Here is a 19,402-nt window from a genome sequence, read left to right as displayed (position 1 = left end):
TAAATATATGAGTATTTAGTTCCCAAAGTATTGTTTTGTTTGGGAAGTATCACAACGATAGAGATTAGATTATAATCATACGTTCACAATAGTGCATATACTTTAATTGGTGTTGTAAAAGGAATTTTCTATAATCACACTCCAATGAGAATATTAATCTATAGAAAAAGAGGCAAAACTTCACGGTTTATATTTGTTGAAATTTTTGTTATAGAATTTTAGTTGAAGTAGAATTTTCAAGCTCTTGAAACATATATCTAATAGAGTTTTACTTAAACTAAACTATTATAACACTTGATAAGATAATTACACGTTAAAGAGAAATAATAAATATATAAGATATAAAACCTAAAATAAAAATAAAAAGAAAATAGTGGTGACAAGGAAAATTGTGGGAGTTTCAGAGGCTTTGGTTATATATATATACATATATATATATATATATATATATATATATATATATATATATATATATATATAAGTGTTATGAAAAATCTCTAAGTTCAAACTCACATTTTTATGTTTTAAACAACATTACACACTTTTCCACACACTTTTTCACCCACACATATTTCAAAAAACTACAAAATCTCATCTCAAACTACAAAAATCTTATTTGAAACTACTCTACTAAACACCCCCTAAGTGTTGTGTACCAAATAGGTCCATATTGTGTTCCTTTTTTTATTTTTTGAATAATGTTAAATAATAAAGGAGTATTTATAGAAGTTCAAATCGCTATAAGAAGCTCAAATTTCTTAGCATTCATAGTGAGGCTACACCCAAACACTAAAAACACACTTACAGCAAAGAAGTTATTTTGACTTATGTTAGGATTAATGCCCTTAAATCCTATTGTATAATGCTATGTATGATATTATGTATGACATTATGTATGATATGATGTATGACTTAATATTATGATTGATAAAGTTGTTTTATTATTATCTAAAATAGTGGTAACATGAATATGAGATATTATCATATAGTTCATGAGATACATAGTATGTGATTGATGTAAAAAGTCACAGAAGATATAAATCACAAGTTCTTTGTAAACTCAGAATTATAGTTCGTAGTCGGTGATAAAAATGGGCATTTCATCTGCAAAGACTATAACATATGATTTGTCTTGATCATGGAAGTGCAGACTTCTAGTTGATATGTTGGTATGTTTTAAGAGTTAAGACATATTGAACTGGACTGCTGTGAGATTTATTATTCTCCTACAACTGTTAAATGAATAATAAATCTCACGACTTCTATTTACATGGACTCTTAATTCTGAGAGGATAATGGACCTGAACATGAAATGTAGGTTGTTTTAATATATCAGGAGTGAGATCTAAGGTAACGGTCAAAGCCTCAGTATATTGGGCAGCTACATTTAGTGTTGATGGAACATATATTCTCAAGATGGAATTCATAATCTCTTAATCGAGATATAAAACATTCACTTGAGATAAGTTTAATGGGTTCAGTTATTCAGAGAGTTAGGCCTAATCACTTTGGTAAGAAGTTACTAAAGTATATATTTATGAAATTGGATTTCATAAATATATAATGAATAATTTTAAAGGATTAAACTGGGTACTCAAGGATAAGATGTAGTAATTTACAAAGTGACAGTCTACATTCATGACTTTGTATTACTACGAATATTTTATGAAGGAGTTGCATTTATAATAAAATCTTGGGATATAATTTATTAATAAGGCCTAGAGTGCAACTATATTTATATAGTGGTATTAAATATAGTTAATGGTAACTTTAAACTTGTCAAGAGTTGACAGAAAAGCCCAAAGACCATTGGAGTTATTGTCTTATTGGTCCATTTTGGTCCCACTCCAAGCCACATACTAAAACCCAATTAAAAAGGCCCAAAAGGTTAGCCCAATTAAATAATCAGTTATAAGGAGAGAAACATACAAAATTTTAATACATGAAAAAGAGAGACATCATTGTGAAATGGTGTGTATGTGAGTGTTGGACACTCTCTCATTCTCCCTTGAACAAAAACTGATTGAGAGACCATATATCTTGGGCGTTAGTGGAATTGGAGTGAAGATTAAAAGTGTTTTTAAGAACTTATGATCTTTGGTTTTGAAATTCACTGCACCAAGGTAAACTCTCTTGATTCTATATTCTGAAATTTACATAGTGCATGTTATCAATTACGAATGAAGTAGATTCGTTTATTTTCCGCTACGTATGTTTTGTATGCGATACAAACATGTAATTTTCCATCAGTTACAGAATGGGAAGGTGTTAGACACCCATTCTGCTCAGACGGAGTCTAGTCTTCTAGACTCTCAATGACTATTTATATACCCATTCAAATGATGCATGACATTACAATGACATATTGAAATTCCTAAATTTAAAATTAATTCATTCCTTAAGGATTCAAAATTTGCAATTTTTATTTATGAAGAAACACAAAAATTGATTATATTTTATATTGAAGAAAACATTTTTTATTATAAAAAGGTTTAGGCCTGTATTTAATGAAAATATATATCAGTTTTTTTGTGCAGAAAAATTTCAGATCTGTATTTATTGAAAATACAGACCAATTTTATATTCAAATTTTTTTTTTCAGATTTGTATTTAATGAAAATACAGACCAATTTTTAATGCAGAAAATTTTCAAAATTGTATTTAATGAAAATACAGATAAGTTTTTAATGTAGAAAAATTTTTAGATATACATTTAATGAAAATATAGATCAATTTTTAATGCAAAAAAAATTTCAGATCTGTATTTAATGAAAATAAAGATAAGTTTTTATGCAAAAAAATTTCAGATCTGCATTTAATGAAAATACATATCAGTTTTTGGTGTATAAAAATTTTCAGATTTGTATTTAATGAAAATACATGTAAGTTTTTAATGCAGAAATATTTCTGATCTGTATTTAATGAAAATACAGATATGTTTTGTTATTGTTCTTTTTTTTAAATATATATTTTTAGTAGTTCATTGCTGATCTTGAAATTTAAAGAAGAACCAAATCTTAAACCAAGACATCTTAATCAACTATTAAACAACAAATTAAACATGAGAACATGGCAGAAAAAAAGTGAACAAGATTGCATAAAAAATGAATAAAATAAACATACATTCCCGAAAAACATACAATGACGAAACGCATATATGAGACAAGAAAGAAAAGAATAAAAAAAGGGTGAGAGTAAAGACCTACTTGTATGAATAAACCCTTCAATGAAAAAAATATTTTAGAAATCAAAGAAGTTTAACCTCTTTGAGATCTAAAATATATTCACTTACAGAAAAGAAATTCTTAAAGCCAACGCTTCCAGAACATCTTTAATGTAAAGGGAGCAAAGAAGTCGGAAAAAGAAGGGCCCTAATTTTTGATGTTTTTCTCCTATTTATAGAGATTGAATGCTTGAAAAATAAGCTGAATGAGATCATATCAAATTGGATTGTGTTCTTATCCCCAAAAATTTGAAATAGATATGTTTTAACTTAATCAGAGGATTTCCAGGCTGGGCCCCGAAGTTGTGCCAATTGGCACTTGCCATGTGTCGATCAGCACTCTAAGAGTGCCGATTGGCCCTCTCGTGTGCCGAGCCCCACTTCCAATTTTGGTTCAATTTGGACTCTTTTTTAGGGATTTTCTGAGTCGGGAATTACATTTGGATGTGTTTTTAACTCGTATTCTAAAATTAATCCCTTTTATTTTGATAATCAGGTCTTTAAAACAATAATTATATGATAGATAAATATTCTAAAATGACTTAATTATCAACAATTTCCTTATTATTTAATTATCCATTTTATTCACATGCAAGCAGGCTTATTTTTGTCAACAACTAACAATCAATTACAAAATTATTTAATTAATTTTAGTTGTTTAACCAATCAAAATTAATTTCAATTAATTACACAAGATCGGTTTCACCTAAATAAAATGTATGCAGACCATGAAAACTTGATCTTGTGATTTCTTTCAATCTGACGGCCCAATTTAAGAATCAGTCATACTGTCGCAATTGTTAGAATTTCAAGATCAATTTTATGATATGCAATGAATGAATTAATGCATGTAATGAAACTATGATTTTTAGGTATATGAAATGGTCATTTTAGCCATATTCCAAGATTAAATTATGGGTGCAAAATCAAGTGTCGACAACGATGCTTATGTGTTGTGGAAATATGTATGAGTGAAAAAGTGTTGTGGAAATACGTATTGTATTGTTTAAACAACAAAAACTGTTATTCAAACAACGTTACCAAACAGACCCTTGGCTTTCTAGGGATTCATGTACTAGGGTTCCAGAACATATAAAAGACATATTTTAAAATCGTCATCATAGAGACAGAGAGTTACACACATAATAGGAGTTGCTATAACGTTTGTGCACCTAGGATTTTGTGCCAAGCTACTTCCGATTCATCCAAACGTGGATTGAAGAACATTATAAAGCTGCAACAATTGAAAAGGTTGTTGTAGAGTCAGTCACGAATAGGGAGATTCATGCAAAGGAGAAGTCTTCTACAAGATCAAGTCCAATTGTAGATTGGAGGTGAGACTGGTATAACTCAGTAGGTTCTACTATAGGTAGATACTTTGGGATATACCTGTAGGGTAAGTTTTCTTGTACTTGTAACCGTTTTTTCTTGATTAGTGGATTCTTTCAAAATGGTGACTTGAAATTCACTTGGTGGAGTTTTGCTTGCAAAAGTTTTCCTCATCATGATCAAATCACCGTATCAAACTTATTTTCTGCTGCACTTCAATTTAGTTTGATCATTTGATTTGTATGTAATTTGAATAATTAATCAATTTGGGTAATTAGATTAATTAATTGAGGTCAATCTATAACTCAACAATGTTCATCATGGAATCCCATGTGGAATTATAGTTTCTTAGAATCAAAGGGAATAAAATATGTTATAAAAAAAAACCACAATCAGACGGTGGCCAAGCTTTAAAGGTGATAAAATTAAACCACAATAAAAGAGGAATTATTTTCACAAAACCAACATCAGATTCACAATTATTTTGCATCAAGACACGTTTTCCTTTAGCAAAAGTATTAGTGCTGGTTTGGATCCAGCTTATTAGTGCTGCGTCTGCGTTTTGCTTCTTTTTTTTTTTTTCTTTTTTTTTTTTAACCCAGCCGCAAGGTTGGACTTTTCAGCCATGAACAGTGCACAAATGCACTGTTCATGGGTCCCACAAATTTTACTTTTCAGCAACTTTTTCATTAAAAATGGGTCCCACGGTACTATTCACATATTTAAAATTTATTTTGCTACAGTGTTTTCAGTTTTCAGTTTTCAGTTTCAGCAAAATAAGTTCTATTCAAACGGACCTTTAGTCCCATGAAGCACAAAAATCAGCCATATTGTTCAAATTAGAAATTTTCAATTTGGTATGAGTTATTCTACAAAAGAATCAAACTTTTTTATTGTTTGATATCAAAATAATCAAAATTATTCAAGTTCTCCGCTATCAGTTTTGCAAAAGTATTAGTTATCTTTTTTTGGCGGGGAGAACTGTTATTGGAGTTTTTACTTTTATAGTCCTAGTATGGGAAATTATGGAAGACTTTTAACTATATCAATTAGGGGTGTTCACCAAACTACTCAAACCACATAACTGTACCTGAACTGACCAAAACTGCCCACAAAATGGAGTAATTGTACCGCACTGTAAGTAAGTGGTGCAACCCAAAGTTAGTTTGTTCCTGTTTCATGTTAAAAACAACTTCTTTTTGGTAAAATACAAAATCAAAAGTTCAAAAGCTCATTCACGTTTCTATCTCACATTCTCAAGCTTCTCTCCCAATTCCCAAAAAAAAAAAAAAGTATAATTGTGTATGGTTTTCTAACATAGATTATTCTTTTATTTGTATATATTTGTGGTACATTTTGTTTACTGTTAATCTGTCATGGATTTTTTTTTTGTCTTGTATATATTTGTGTTATTTTTTTTTGTTATGTAGGTTTAAAAAAAAAAAAAAAAAACTTACTATCATATTGTCATGGTTATTAACAGTAAACTAGTAATTGGCTATGAGATCTTGAAAATTATACCAACCCAAAACCGATGATACCGCACATTATACACTACACCAAACTGAACATGTGATTACAAAATTAAGATGTTGTGCACTGATGGGTTTAGCCAAACTGCACTGCAAAGTACAATATTAAAAATGATCCAAAACCGTACCATGAATACCCTACTATTAGTATTTGAATGCATTTAGAAATTTTCTAATAGATTCTATGTGGCACTATTCATCCGTTATGGTGCAATTACTGTTCAAAGAATTTGAAATTATTTCAAATAGTTACTGTGCAACACTATTACTATTGTGTAGAACTGGTTACTTTCACACTATTCACGGTATTATTTTGAATTTACTACTCTTTTTTTTTTTCTTTTTTTTTCTTTTTTTTCACTTTTGTATGCTTTTATATATGATAATTGTATAAATTGGAAGCAAGCAAATCCTAAGAGAAGAAAAAAATGTCAATCCCTTTGCATTAAAATCTCCCTCTCAGTCCCTTATTAGTCCCCATAAAATGATTCCTTGTATTAGAAAAAATTATCCTTTTATCAGAAAAGTATTCTTGTATTATTTTCAAGAATTTGAAGGAGTATCTTTGTTTGATATATTCTTCAAGTAAGTTTCTAAGCTTTTCAAAATAGATTTTCATTATCAGCTTTTATATTAGCCTGCAATCTCAATATATTGTTTTGTCATTTCCTTCATTTTACAAGATTTTATGTTTTGGGTATGAAAGTTGGAATGAATGAGGTTTAGTGGGGGGTAAAACTCTAATTCTTCCAAAAGTAAAGCACCCAACTGAACTGTAAGAACATAACATAGCTAGTCTTCGGCCAAAATGGGCAATTAGCCATATTTACAGAAGAATATAGTTAGTAGTCACAGTTTGGAAACTAAATATAATACTAGCATCTCGACTCTTAGAGAGTCGATTTTAGAGGTCAAAATCGAGTCTCTGAGAGTCGATTTTTATGGTCTTTTATCCACGTGGACTCCACTTGAAAATTGAGTATCTAAGGCTGCGTTTGTTTCGACAGTAAACGGTTTCAGGAAATGGTTTTCCGCGTTTTCGGGTGTTTGGCAGGTGCTGAAAATATGGTCAAACGGAAAATAAGAACAGTTGACTGTAAAACTTAGGCCTCTGACCCGGAAATTCGTTTCCATTTGTATTTTACCTTCAAATTGGAATTTTCCAGAAAATTGAGAGACAGAGCACGAAGAGAGAGAGAGCACGAAGAGAGAGTAGAGAGAGCGAGTCACGCCCCAACCCGCGCCGGTGAGTCGCGCCCCAACCCGCGCCGGTGAGTCGCGCCCCAACCCGCGCCGTCGCTTCTCTCTTCGTCGAACCCAGTCCCGGCGAGATCGAGGCGCGATCTCGCGCGGTCGAGCTCGCGCCGGGCGAGATCGAGGCGCGATCTCGCGCCGGGCGAGATCGAGGCGCGATGCGCGAGATCGCGCGTCGATCTCGTCCAGATCGCGCCTCGATCTCGCCCGGCGCGAGCTCGACGGCGCGAGATCGCGCCGGCGAGACACCCTCCCCACCGATCTCACTCTTCCTCCTCCCTGTCTCACCTCCCTGTCTCAGTTTAATTTGATTTGGCCGGTGATTTGATTTTTGTTTGTGTAGAAGTTGATAGATTTTAACGTTTTATTATAAAATTTGTTTGGAATGTGAGAAAATGGTTGAGAAAATGTGAAAAATCAGTAAAAAATTTGCATTTTCAGAATGTTACCAAACACTTGAAAATATTTTCCAAAGTTTTTTTTAAAATGCTACCAAACATCTAAAAATATTTTCCTTTCCCGAAAATATTCTCTTTTCCTGAAAACATTTTCCAGAATTACTTTACTGTCGAAACAAACGCACCCTAACACTCGATTTATATGTTTCACTTTGTTTTTTCTTATTTTCCTTCTCCTTCCTTTTTCATGGATGCATTTGTTCATCAACTTCCTGCACAAGCTCAGCCACCACAGCCCATCGCCGTCGACCCAGCAAGGCGACCCAGGCGGCGCGACCCAGGCGCGAGACCCAGGTCGCGATCCAGGCCGCGACCCAGGCCGCGATCCAGGTCTCGCACCTGGGTCGCGACTTGGGTCGCGCGCCAGGCCGCGACCCAGGTCGCGCGACCTGGGTCGCGCTCGGTCTCGCGCCTGGCCGCTACCCACGCCGCGCGACCAGGAGCGCGACCCAGGTCGCGATCCAGGCCGCGCGCCTGGGTCTCGCGATCCAGGCCGCGACCCAGGTCGCGATCCAGGCCGCGCGCCGGGTCTCGCGACCAGGAGCGCGACCCAGGTCGCGATCCAGGCCGCGCGACCCAGGCGCACGACCAGGCCGCGCAACCCAGAGTTTCGAATTTCTGAAATTTTTTTTTTTGAGGTGACAGTTGAAATTTTTGTGGTTTGTAAATCGAGTCTATAAGACTCGATTTTCAGGTAGAGTCCACGTGGATAAAATGCCACATCAGATATGATAGACCATGGAAATCGAGTCTTTGATACTCGATTTTGGCCTTTAAAATCGACTCTTTTAGAGTCGAGATATTAGTATTATATTTAGTTTTCAAACTGTGGCTACTAACTATATTCTTCCATTTCTATGGCTAATTGCCCATTTTGGCCCTAGTCTTCACTTCAAGTTCGTTATCATCGTTATCATCTAATCTCATCCACTTTCCCACTCTCTGTCTCTCACGCAAATTCACACAAACAAACCACTCTGGGAGACGGCCATGGCCACATTGATGGCCTTGTCATCTCCAGTTTGCACTACTAGTCTCTTCCGCCCTTCTTCTTCTTCTCTCTCAACACCACTCTTCTCTCAACATTTATTCTCAAAACTCCCACGTAGTAATAATAAAATCCAATGTTGTAGTATTAACAAAGAAGAAGAAAAAGCTCCATCTACTACTAGTAGTTTGAAAAGCTTGGATCCGAAGAAAGGCGTGTCAGTGTACAAGCCCAAGTCCTACCAAGTTTTAGTCACTGACGCCGCTATTTCTCTTGCTTTTGCTCTTCAGGACGGCTTCACTCGCTTGGAGATCGATTTCCCGTAACTTCTCTTATATTTCAACTCTGTCTCTCTTACTTCATTCAAAATTTTCTATTCAAATTGTTTTTACTTCATTCAACTCTGTTTATTTTAGTTTATCTTGGACATGAATTTCTATAAATACCCATTTCATAATTTGCAATATTGAGAACGTTATTTGTGTTCTGTTAGACCACATACTCATGACAATATGTAGGTTTTTGATTTATTGGTTTTCTTTGTGTTTCTTATTTTTGTTATTTACATTTATATAAATTGTATCCTTCAAGTTTTAATGTCGTTTGGTTAATGTTGGATATATATATGTATATGTATTGGTAGACAAGGAAATAACATTAAAACTAAACAGCAAACAAGGTTCAGGACAAAGCCTGTTAACGAACAAACCACGGCAATCAGCCTCCAAAATAGAAATAAGGTCCACAGGCGGACTGGAAAAAACAGCAAGTCTATATCAAGAAAGGGTCCTGATCTATATCAAGAGAAGCATCTGTTTGCTTCTCTGTAGACATGTCTAAAACTCGATTGTGGAATCTGGGTAACCAATTGCCTGCAATCATTCATAAGAGAGGAGACAATAGTGTTAGAATTAGCTTGATGGGAGAAGGCATCTACTATAGCTTTAGCATCCATTTCAATACTAACTGCTTGAACATGAAACTGCAAACATAGCAGCAGCCCATCCCAAAGAGCCCATAATTCAGCCAACAAACTACTAGCCACTCCAATTTTCCTTGCAAACCCGACCACCCAACTCCCATTTCCATCTCTAATTAGGCCTCCAGCTCCGGCCAGACCAGGATTTCCAAGGGATGAGCCATTGGTGTTAAGTTTCATCCATCCATTACTGGGCTGTTCCCATCAGATATTCTTCAGAATTAAACGTTTGGCAGCCAAGGGACTACAAGCACAGTGAAGAAATTCAGAGGCTCGGGCAAGGATATCATTAGTAATATATATATGTAATTATGCTTTCCAGCTTATTGTACAGGTTCTCTGACCATTATCTATGCTAACATTTGATTTATTTTATATGCTCTGATTTTTCTTGGACTTGGTTGTGTGGACAGGCCCTTGCCTAGCAACTTTTCTTCCTATAAGGTACATCCTTGTTCTAATGCATCTCACTTTGGTACAAGGTTTTCAGGTTTTTTTTTCTTTTTTCTTTTAACAATTAAGGTAGTTTGATAAAGTGTAAAAAAGCTCTACTTTGAAAAGGTGCAGTTTGAAATCACTTTACCGAAAATATGTTTTCTTAAACTATTTGTGAATTGCTCTCTTGTTTTTTTTTTGTAGAGATTACTTCTAAATTTTTGTTTTTTCAGTATCTCAATGTTGGGAGAATCAATTGTATAAAAAAATTTCAAAATTATTCTATATAATAGGCCACTATTAATGTTATTCTTTGATGAAATCTTATTATTAGACACAATATGTCTTGTGAATAAAACAAATTAATCTGAATACATAATACATGATTTTCTCAAATTCCTAAATATGTAAAAGGGATCTTCAGATGAGTTCATTGATGCTAACATTCAACTAGCCTTGGCTGTTGTGAGGAAGCTTCAAGAAAGAAAGGAAACCAGAGCTTGCATTGTAAGAAAGGGACTTCATTTCATATGGCATGTATATCTTTGAATTGGTTAAAAAAATGTTAACATTTTGTTTCTGATTTTAGGTGTTTCCTGATAAGCCAGAAAAGCGGAGGGCCTCTCAGCTTTTCAAAGCAGCCCTTGACTCGGTAAAGAAATAACTCATAATGAAGTTACCAGTTCTTTTGCTGTGCTGCTGTATTTTGGCAGGATCAATTGTTCTTTAGGGCTGTTTTTTATAGTAAAAAATTGGTGTTAACTCCACCACGAAGGTGCTCGCTAGTCTTGCCTTAACCTGGGGTCTGGATATGGGTTTGGTGATCAAGAAAGTGTACCAAAAAATTATAATAAAAGAAGAAATTTGATTCACAAATAGTGATACATATATTTAAATTTTTAACATAAGAAAGTAACAAACATATAACCAAGAAAAGTAAAAATTTAATACATATTACCAATTTAGTTATAAGTTAAATATTCATTTAGGAAGTGCTTATTTTTCTTAATTTGGTTAGTTAGACTGTACAATTTATTATAAGTTTTACCTATATTTTAAATTCCCTGGAAATTTATTTAATTTTAATATATTTATTCTTTCTTGCTTCAGATTGATGGTATAACCATAGGTTCCCTAGATGACATCCCTAGTGGTCCTGTCAGCACATTCTTCAGATCTATAAGGAACACACTTGATTTTGATTTTGAAGATGACAATGAAGGTTGGTTCTGTACAATCAAATCATGTAAAGAATTCACATGGGCCCAATTATTTTGAAAGGTTTTTACTAATGGACTGCTTCTGAACCCTTTCCTACCATTAATGCTATACCATAAAAGAAAACTTGGAACTATATGCTTACATGAGTTTGTCTCTTTTGGAATATATATTAATCAATATCTGCAAAGCAACAGGGTATTCAAGAAAAAGGAAATTTTAGTTCTGATTTGAAAAGATACGATTAGCTATAATCTTCAAAACTCTTTGCTGTTATACCTTTAGCATTAGTCTTGTTAATTTAGTAAGATGCAATTTTTTGTTTTAAGGTCCTATGCATCATATGTAATATTTTTATGAGGCCATGTTAATTGCATTGTTTGTACATCACGTGTATGAATAGGCTAACTTTCCACTCTCTGGCATCTCTTACAAATGCAGGTCGTTGGCAGTCCAATGAGCCTCCATCACTGTATATATTTATTAATTGTAGCACACGAGAACTTGCAACCATTGAGAAGTATGTGGTATGGCATCTTTACTCATGGAAATTCTCTCATCGACTTTTGAGTCTTTGGCATGCAAACTTGATTTCAATATCACTTTATGGATACACATAACTGGATCCTAGCATCAAGGGAAAAGGAAAAAAAATAAAAATAAATCATAAGCATACCTCTATCCACCTGTCCATAACATCTCTATTCATTTTGGTCATTTACTTGATCCTTGTATTAACTATACTATCACAACTTGATTCATAATCTGTTGATTTTGTGTACATGACAGCTTCTAAATATTTTTTTTTGATAAACCTTATATCTAATGTCATTTGTCATATTCTTTTAAAGAGTTAGATTAGTAATCAGTAATTTAGCAAAAACAAAAAAGATTAGTAACTAGTAACTTCTGTATATGTCTTTAATGAGTTAAATGCTATACATTATTGGACATTGATAATGACACTGTAAAATGTGAAGAACTTCAAAAAAAACATAATTACACAGATACATGTTTTCATGTCAATTGAGGTGTTAACACATATTTGAACAGGTTTACTTCTGTAACATAAATCTGCCGACCTATTTCAAGATTATTTTTAATCAGAATTTACAAGAATATACTAAAGTTTAGTATATTCCAGTCACCTTCCCTTCTCTTCTCTTTCCCCATCTTCCATTCCAAATATAGGGTAATGGATTGCATGCTGACTTTCACAGTGCTAATTTGGTGGGATTGACGCAATGATTGGGTATTTTTCACCTTAACATATAGATTTAGTGCACTGATCTGCACTTTGAATGTAGTCTGACAGCATCATATTGTCACCAAAGTTTAGAGTAATGCTTTAGAAATCTACATGGTGATCGTAACCATTTAGACATTATTCATTTTGCAAAAGCATTTGGAGCTGCTGTTTCTGTTCCTTTCATGCCTCTATTTTGATGTGCAGGAAAAATTTGCTCAATCAACTCCTACGCTTCTATTTAATCTGGAACTTGACACATTGCGGTATGATTTGTGCCTTCTTGAGCTTTAATGGTCACTTAATTCTGTTATTACTGAATTCAAGATTCATTGTTAAATGAAAGCTGTTAACTTGGCAGTGCTGACTTGGGCCTTCTGGGATTTCCAACGAAAGATTTGCATTACCGATTTCTCTCTCAATTCATTCCAGTGTTCTATATTCGAATCAGAGAGTACTCAAAAGTACCTCTTCTTTTGTCAACCTTCTATATTCATTAATTGTTTTTTAATCCAAGTTTTATGTAAACATTTGATTTTTAATTTGAAGACAGTAGCAGTAGCACCTTACATTGTGAATTACAATGGAGCGCTGTTTCGCCAATACCCTGGTATTTAAATTTTTCCCTGCAAGAATTATAACTATGCCATTAATATTATATACTGTTTCAGTACTTTACATCTGCCTTCTAGGTTCCATGTCTATTTTTGTGTCAATTGGAGCTTATGTCTAACATCATCTAATGTTGAGTGAGTTCTTGATGAGAACAAAATGAAAAGAAAGCTGCGGAAAAGATGTCTATAAAATAAATTTTTGTGAACTCAGAGTTCTTTTGACATTTTCAGTAGTTTGGGAGAAAAATAATATTCTTGTGATGCTGATCAACTCTTGCATTTCTTGAGAACTACATTTTCACTTTGTGCTAAGCAGGGGTAGTACATATGTCTGATATATTAGTTTTTAATTTGATTGCTAAGAAGACTGCACCATCATGTTGGTGTAGCATTAAGTCACATAGTTATGTGTGAATGGTGGTGAGAAAAAAGGTTGAAGCTAAGAACAAGAACTTCATAGAATCCACTAGGAAGTACTTTATTATCATATTCTTTTGCATGGCTAGTCCCACGACAAGATAGAGGCGGGAGGTTATAGTCGGTTGTCAGTTAGTGTAAATTTTTTTTTCGTATCTTATGAATATAAATCCTAATAGATCCTATTGGTATAAGAGTTAGGGCAAGGGATTCCCTAATAGTGGCTTAAAAGGATACATGTAGCTGACCTCTGTTAGTTGAGATTTTGGCTTAATTAAGCTGAGTTATGATTATAAATTAGTGGATGACTTAAGAAGATCTATTCTGATTTGCTTAAATCTCTTAGTCTTGGAATCTTTGTAAATTTAATCAATTAACCTAAAAATATCAAAACCAAAATAATAAATATCCTAAAAATTGATGATCACAATATCCATGGAGATTATCCCATGGTTCTAGATGCCCATTGCTTGATTGGGTAAGTTGTGCTGCATGGCTCCCTACACCATTGGATCACTCAACCAAACAATAACAAAGCCTTAGTCCCAAAGCTGGGTTTGACTATGGATCCTCAACAGACCAATTGGGGTCGACCTCATATATTCTTCTCCACCATTCTATCTCCTCCAAAATCATACTCTGTCACCTCCATATTGACATGTCCTTTATTACTACTTCTACTGGTGTTATTTTAAATTTACCTCTATCTCTTTTTGTTCACTTGACATGAATTAAATCAGTCTTCCTCATTGGCGCATTAATTGTTCTCCTTTCTATATGACTAAACCATCTCAAGTGACTCTCTCTTATCTTTTCCTTGATAGGAGGCACCTAAATGGGGTAAAAAGAAATCTACTTTGGAAAATTAAAAACAAATAGATTGTTCTTTTGTCAGCTTAATCAACACAGAAACTGCACTCTAAGACTCAATTCAATCATAGAGTCAAGGATGCAGTCTAATTCTGTAACACCAATCATCCAGCCATGTTAAGTCCCCACCATCAGCTTACTGGTGATTTTTAAGCCTTATTTACTGCACGTGCTCATTTTTTCTGAAAAAGTCCTTTGTTTTTTTACAATCCACTTGTCCCTGATCAGCATATGGTGCTGAGCCCCTTATACTTTTTAGAATTGGTGCAGGGCCTTGGCAGGTAATGCTTAAACAAGCGGATGGTTCTTATGCCTGCATAGCTGAGAGTGCTACACGTTTCACACTGGGTGAAGTATATATTTGTTTTAAACCTTACGCCTCAGTTCTTCTTTTGGTTGTTATACACGTTGAATATGCTTTTGGACTAATTATTTGGTGTGCTCTAGACCAAAGAAGAACTGTTGAGAGTGCTGGGACTACAAGAGGAAGAAGGAAGCTCACTAGAATTTCTTCGCAGAGGCTACAAGGTTCCTCTCATTATCATATCTCTTCCTCTTTACATAGTCAGTTTTTCTAGTTGTGCTACGAAGCTATGGATTTAATGTATTATGATTCTGGTAGCCTATTTCTTTTCCACAGAATGACTACAGATGTGATACCCGTTCTGCTATCCAATCCAATGTGTTACTATATTGCTCAATCTGCTATAATCCAAGTGTAGGATAGAAAAAATTATAGGTAATATAGTGTAAAACCCACTCAGTCCATCCATAATGTGCAATCATTCGGTTTGCTCTGTCATACTCTACCTTCATCATCCTTCTTGTTCTTTGAAAGCTTGTTGACCTAATCACTAAATTGTTTTTGTGTTCTGATATGTGCATTGTCATGCATCTTGTTCTACGCAATCATATACTCATCTGGAATTTTTTTGCATTTAGCATTGATTTTATAATAATTTCATTAGTTCTCACGTTTCTAAAACTATTTGGGGAAATAGCATCTCGAGTTTGTAACACTTGAGTTCCAGCGTGCTGGCACATAGTTGGTGTGGAGAATGTTCCACGTGGAACTTGAGCCTTTTAGGCTTGAGTTCCATAAAGAAAATTTGGGTTTTTGTTGGGTTTGGGTTCTTTCTTCTTCTTCTTCTTCTTCTTCATGTGGGTTCCCCTTCAGATCTTCTGTGGGTGTGGGGTTCTTTCTTCTTCTTCTTCTTCATGTGGCTTCCTCTTCAGATCTTCTTCCTGTAGAAGGCTCTCGTGCGGTGGTCAATGTTGGAGGGAGGAACAAATTTGGTCTCTGTAGAAAGTGAAATTGGGGATTTCACGGTGAAAAACTTGGTGGGTCTAGTTTGATTTAGGTTAATTTTGTGAATTGAATGGTGGGTCGGTGATGATTTTGGGGTTTTGTGTGTAATCGTTGGTGGGTTTGGTGGATTCTTCTTCTTCCTATGGGTTTTTGCTTCTTCGGGTTCTTCTTCTTTTCCTTCTTCCGTTTCTGGTTCTTCTTCTCCTACGCTTTATGAAACTTGAGTCTCTAAAACTCGAGTTCCACATGGATTACTTGTCCACATCAGCTTCACTAAACTCGAGCCTCATAGGCTTGAGATGCTAGATTCCTAAATAGTTTTAAAGAGGTGCTTACTAACGAAATAGTTTCCTCAAATCATGCTATGTTGCAAATATCCCCTACTCATCTGTTCAGGATTGAGATGTTGCACTTAATATCTTCTATGCCAAATGGCCTTTAGCTTCTGAGTTATGAAATGCGATTGGGTGTAAATGAATTTACTAGACATAACTGAATTAAAGTAAAGTTATTGATGCAGGGAGTGTGAAGACATTTATAATTTGTTTTTGTATTATTTAATTTTAGAAGTCAATTGTATTTTCATTATTGATCCATTGGATTTTATTTACATCTTATTAGTTTATTAGGCTATTAGTATTTCCTAGAATTAAGGTTATTTTTGTAATTTAATAATTGGGCTTTGACTCAAGTTAATAAAGGTTAGAATTTAGTCCTAGTCATCTATACAAGGGTGCTATTGTTTTCCTATGATGACAAGTTTATGATGAATAAAATTTCTATGGGAATTTTCCAATGTTTGGGTGCTGATTTTAGGGGACTCTAGTTGTTGATTCTTAGTTTTTCTACCTCTGGTTGGTGCTAACATCAAGCAACCTTAGATACTGATCCTAAGCTTATTTTATTTTTCCTTTCTTATTGATTCTCAATCCCTTTGAAAATTTAGGTTGCATTAGTTATGGACTTAAGGTATTTGACTCTAGGAAAAACTAACCAAAATTTAGAGGATGTAATTTACCTCCAAAATTTAAATTTTGGAGAATTTGTAGCAAAATGAACTTGTAACATATACAATTGCACTGAAAAATGGTGACTAGAAAATATCTCAGTTATATGTTCTAATGTTATAGGCTGCCACTTGGTGGGAAGAAGAAGTTGAAATGGAAGCGTCTTCTGCATGGCGCAATTAAGTAACAAGAGCAGCATAAACAGTTGCAGAAATTTATTGAAAGAGATAGTTATTGAAGTTCCAATGGATCAGGGGCACTCAATCTCACAATCATAAGCTTCTGCATCTTTTCTTCCCATCCCCCCCCCCCCCCCACCCCAACCCTTTTTTAAAGCTAGTTCTCACTGTATTGTATATTTTTTTAATATGATTTCTTTTTCTTTTTCTTTTTTTGGGGGGGGGGGGGTTTCAAAAGTGATGTAACTCTTGTAGGTCTAGAAGGAATCTAATTTTCTGTATCTTGTTTGATTGAGATAGACTCTCCAAGAGCAAAGTATAAAGAAAGATATAAAAAATTAAATTTCAAATCATGTTTTTCATTTTACGAGATTTGATTTGGATAAGTTCCTCAACTTACTAATGTTATTGTACTACTGGGTTCAAACTTGAAATCTCTTTCTTATCCTAAGCTTTCTTGACATTTTCCAGGTTTATTTCATTTTTTATTTTAACTTTAAGAATGAGGTTACATAATCACCACATCTAAACGTATTATTAGTATTTGTAATTAATTAATAATTTGAGGAAAATTATGAAAAAATACTGAATTTCATAAAGTTATTCTAACCAGTTCTCATACATATAAACCATGAAAGTAACATTTTTACAGATGTTTAGGCCGTCATTTTAAATTTTTTAGTTGTTTAATATTCTTGATAAGAGATTAACAATTATCAAAAATTAGAAAAATATGGTTTGCTACACTTTTATGTTCCTATACATAGAGAGCACAACATTATTTATGTTTTATTTAAATTTCCAGATTTTGGATAAAAGTATATAATTTTTATTTTAATTGAGAAATGGTTAAAAATAATGGTAATTTTTTTTTTGAGAAAATTATGAACCGCTTCACACACTAATCTGTTCCTATGCACAAAGATCATGAAAATCATATTTTCTAAGTTTTTTGTTGCATTGTAGAATATTCTATAACTATTCAAGTCTATTTTAACAGTCATATAGCCTTCTTTACCTTTACGGTTTTTTAGGGAACAGACAAGCTATAGAGCAAGATGTTTTTAGTTACTCTTCTACCCGTTTGAAAAGTAGTTTGCATGGGAGAGAACTACTTTTTGGCTGTGAAATATGATGTTATAGCATAATAGTACTATTTATTCGTTTTGGTTGTGAAATACGGAGTATGAAAAAGTTACTCTTTTATCTTTTTCTTTTTTTTGAGATGGATGAAAAAAGATTTTTTTTTTTTGCATATATCCTTAATTTTGAAATATTTTAGTTAGTTGTGAAGTTTGCAAAATTATTTAACAAACTAGCATCTTGAGTCTTTGAAACTCAAGTCTATAAAACTTGAGTTCCAATCTGAGGTGGAAGAAAAAATCCACGTGGAACTCAAGTCACTAAGACTCGAGTTCCTTTGTTAAGAAATATCGTTCACCTGGGTTTCTTCGTTCTGGGTTTCTTCATTTTCCTGGGTTTTTTTTTTTTTTTTTCTTCTTCATCTTCATTTTGTTCTTCTACTGGGCTTCTTCTTTGTTTTGGGATCCATTTATTTGAGGCCCTTGTTGTTTGATTTTCAATTCGGTTTGGGCAATGGCTAGACAATGCCAGGCCGAATCAGTCCACAACTTCATTGTTAAGGTTGGGTTTTTCTTTCTTTGGAGATGCTTTTCTTGTTTTTTTTTTTGTTTTTTGTTTTGTTTTGTTTTGTTTTTTTGTTTTTTTTTTGTTTTCAGTTTTTGAAAAGAATATCATGTGGGTTTCTTCTTCTGCTGGGTTTCTTCTTCTGCTGGGTTTCCTCTTCTTTGTTCTGCTGGTTTCTTCTACTGGGTTTATCTTCTTTGTTCTGTTGGGTTTCCTTCTTTGTTCTTCTTCTCCTCTCTGTGGAACTCGATTCTTATAGACTCGATTTCCATGTGGTTTTTTTCTTCCGCATCGGATTTGAACTCGAGTATGAAGGACTCGATTTTTGTCATTGATCTCGACCCTTTAACGCTCGAGATGCTAGTTTGTTAAAATGTTTCCAAAACATGCCAACTAAAAAAAATAGTTGCTAACAATAACGCAGCATCACTATTAATTTTGTACCATAGGTCACCTGGGGGCTCCCATCTTACCTCTTCCTTAGGACTGATCTCAGATAGCTTCGGATTTGCAGTCTAGAACTCATCCAGCATGTATCGTGCCTTCTACAGAATAGCTAAACCCGGTAGTCTTGCCTTACCAAGTCTGACTTCATTACAGTTGAACCATAAACACCAAGCCACCATAAAGACAAGCTCAAGCAAGTCATTCCCCATTCTTTGCCTGAACTCCAAGTGCCATAAAAAATCCACAAATT

At 34.0% G+C, this 19,402-nt stretch overlaps 1 protein-coding gene across 4 annotated transcripts; it reads left to right on the top strand.

Moving 5' to 3' along the window:
* Positions 1 to 8,690: 8,690 nt before the first annotated feature.
* LOC142636665 (protein LPA3) lies at positions 8,691 to 17,411 on the top strand. Of its 4 annotated transcripts, XM_075810942.1 has the most exons (13): positions 8,691 to 9,106; positions 10,177 to 10,207; positions 10,613 to 10,705; positions 10,788 to 10,850; positions 11,309 to 11,420; positions 11,858 to 11,943; positions 12,870 to 12,928; positions 13,024 to 13,126; positions 13,212 to 13,272; positions 14,834 to 14,916; positions 15,011 to 15,091; positions 15,204 to 15,302; positions 17,003 to 17,411. In XM_075810942.1, exons 1-12 carry the CDS (start codon positions 8,787 to 8,789, stop codon positions 15,288 to 15,290), a joined length of 1,179 nt encoding a protein of 392 aa, XP_075667057.1. In that variant the 5' UTR covers positions 8,691 to 8,786; the 3' UTR covers positions 15,291 to 15,302; positions 17,003 to 17,411. The 4 variants fall into 4 exon arrangements, 2 of the variants coding, with proteins under 2 accessions (XP_075667057.1, XP_075667058.1); XM_075810943.1 differs by lacking the exon at positions 15,204 to 15,302; XR_012844368.1 differs by lacking the exons at positions 15,204 to 15,302; positions 17,003 to 17,411 and adding an exon at positions 14,518 to 14,679 and having other exon boundaries at positions 8,718 to 9,106; positions 15,011 to 15,043.
* Positions 17,412 to 19,402: the final 1,991 nt, after the last annotated feature.

This window comes from Castanea sativa, chromosome 5, assembly GCF_040712315.1.
Source record: "Castanea sativa cultivar Marrone di Chiusa Pesio chromosome 5, ASM4071231v1".
In the NCBI taxonomy this organism is placed as follows: Eukaryota; Viridiplantae; Streptophyta; class Magnoliopsida; order Fagales; family Fagaceae; genus Castanea; species Castanea sativa.
Note: the sequence above shows the minus strand (reverse complement) of the source record. Positions and strands in the feature narration are given on the sequence as shown.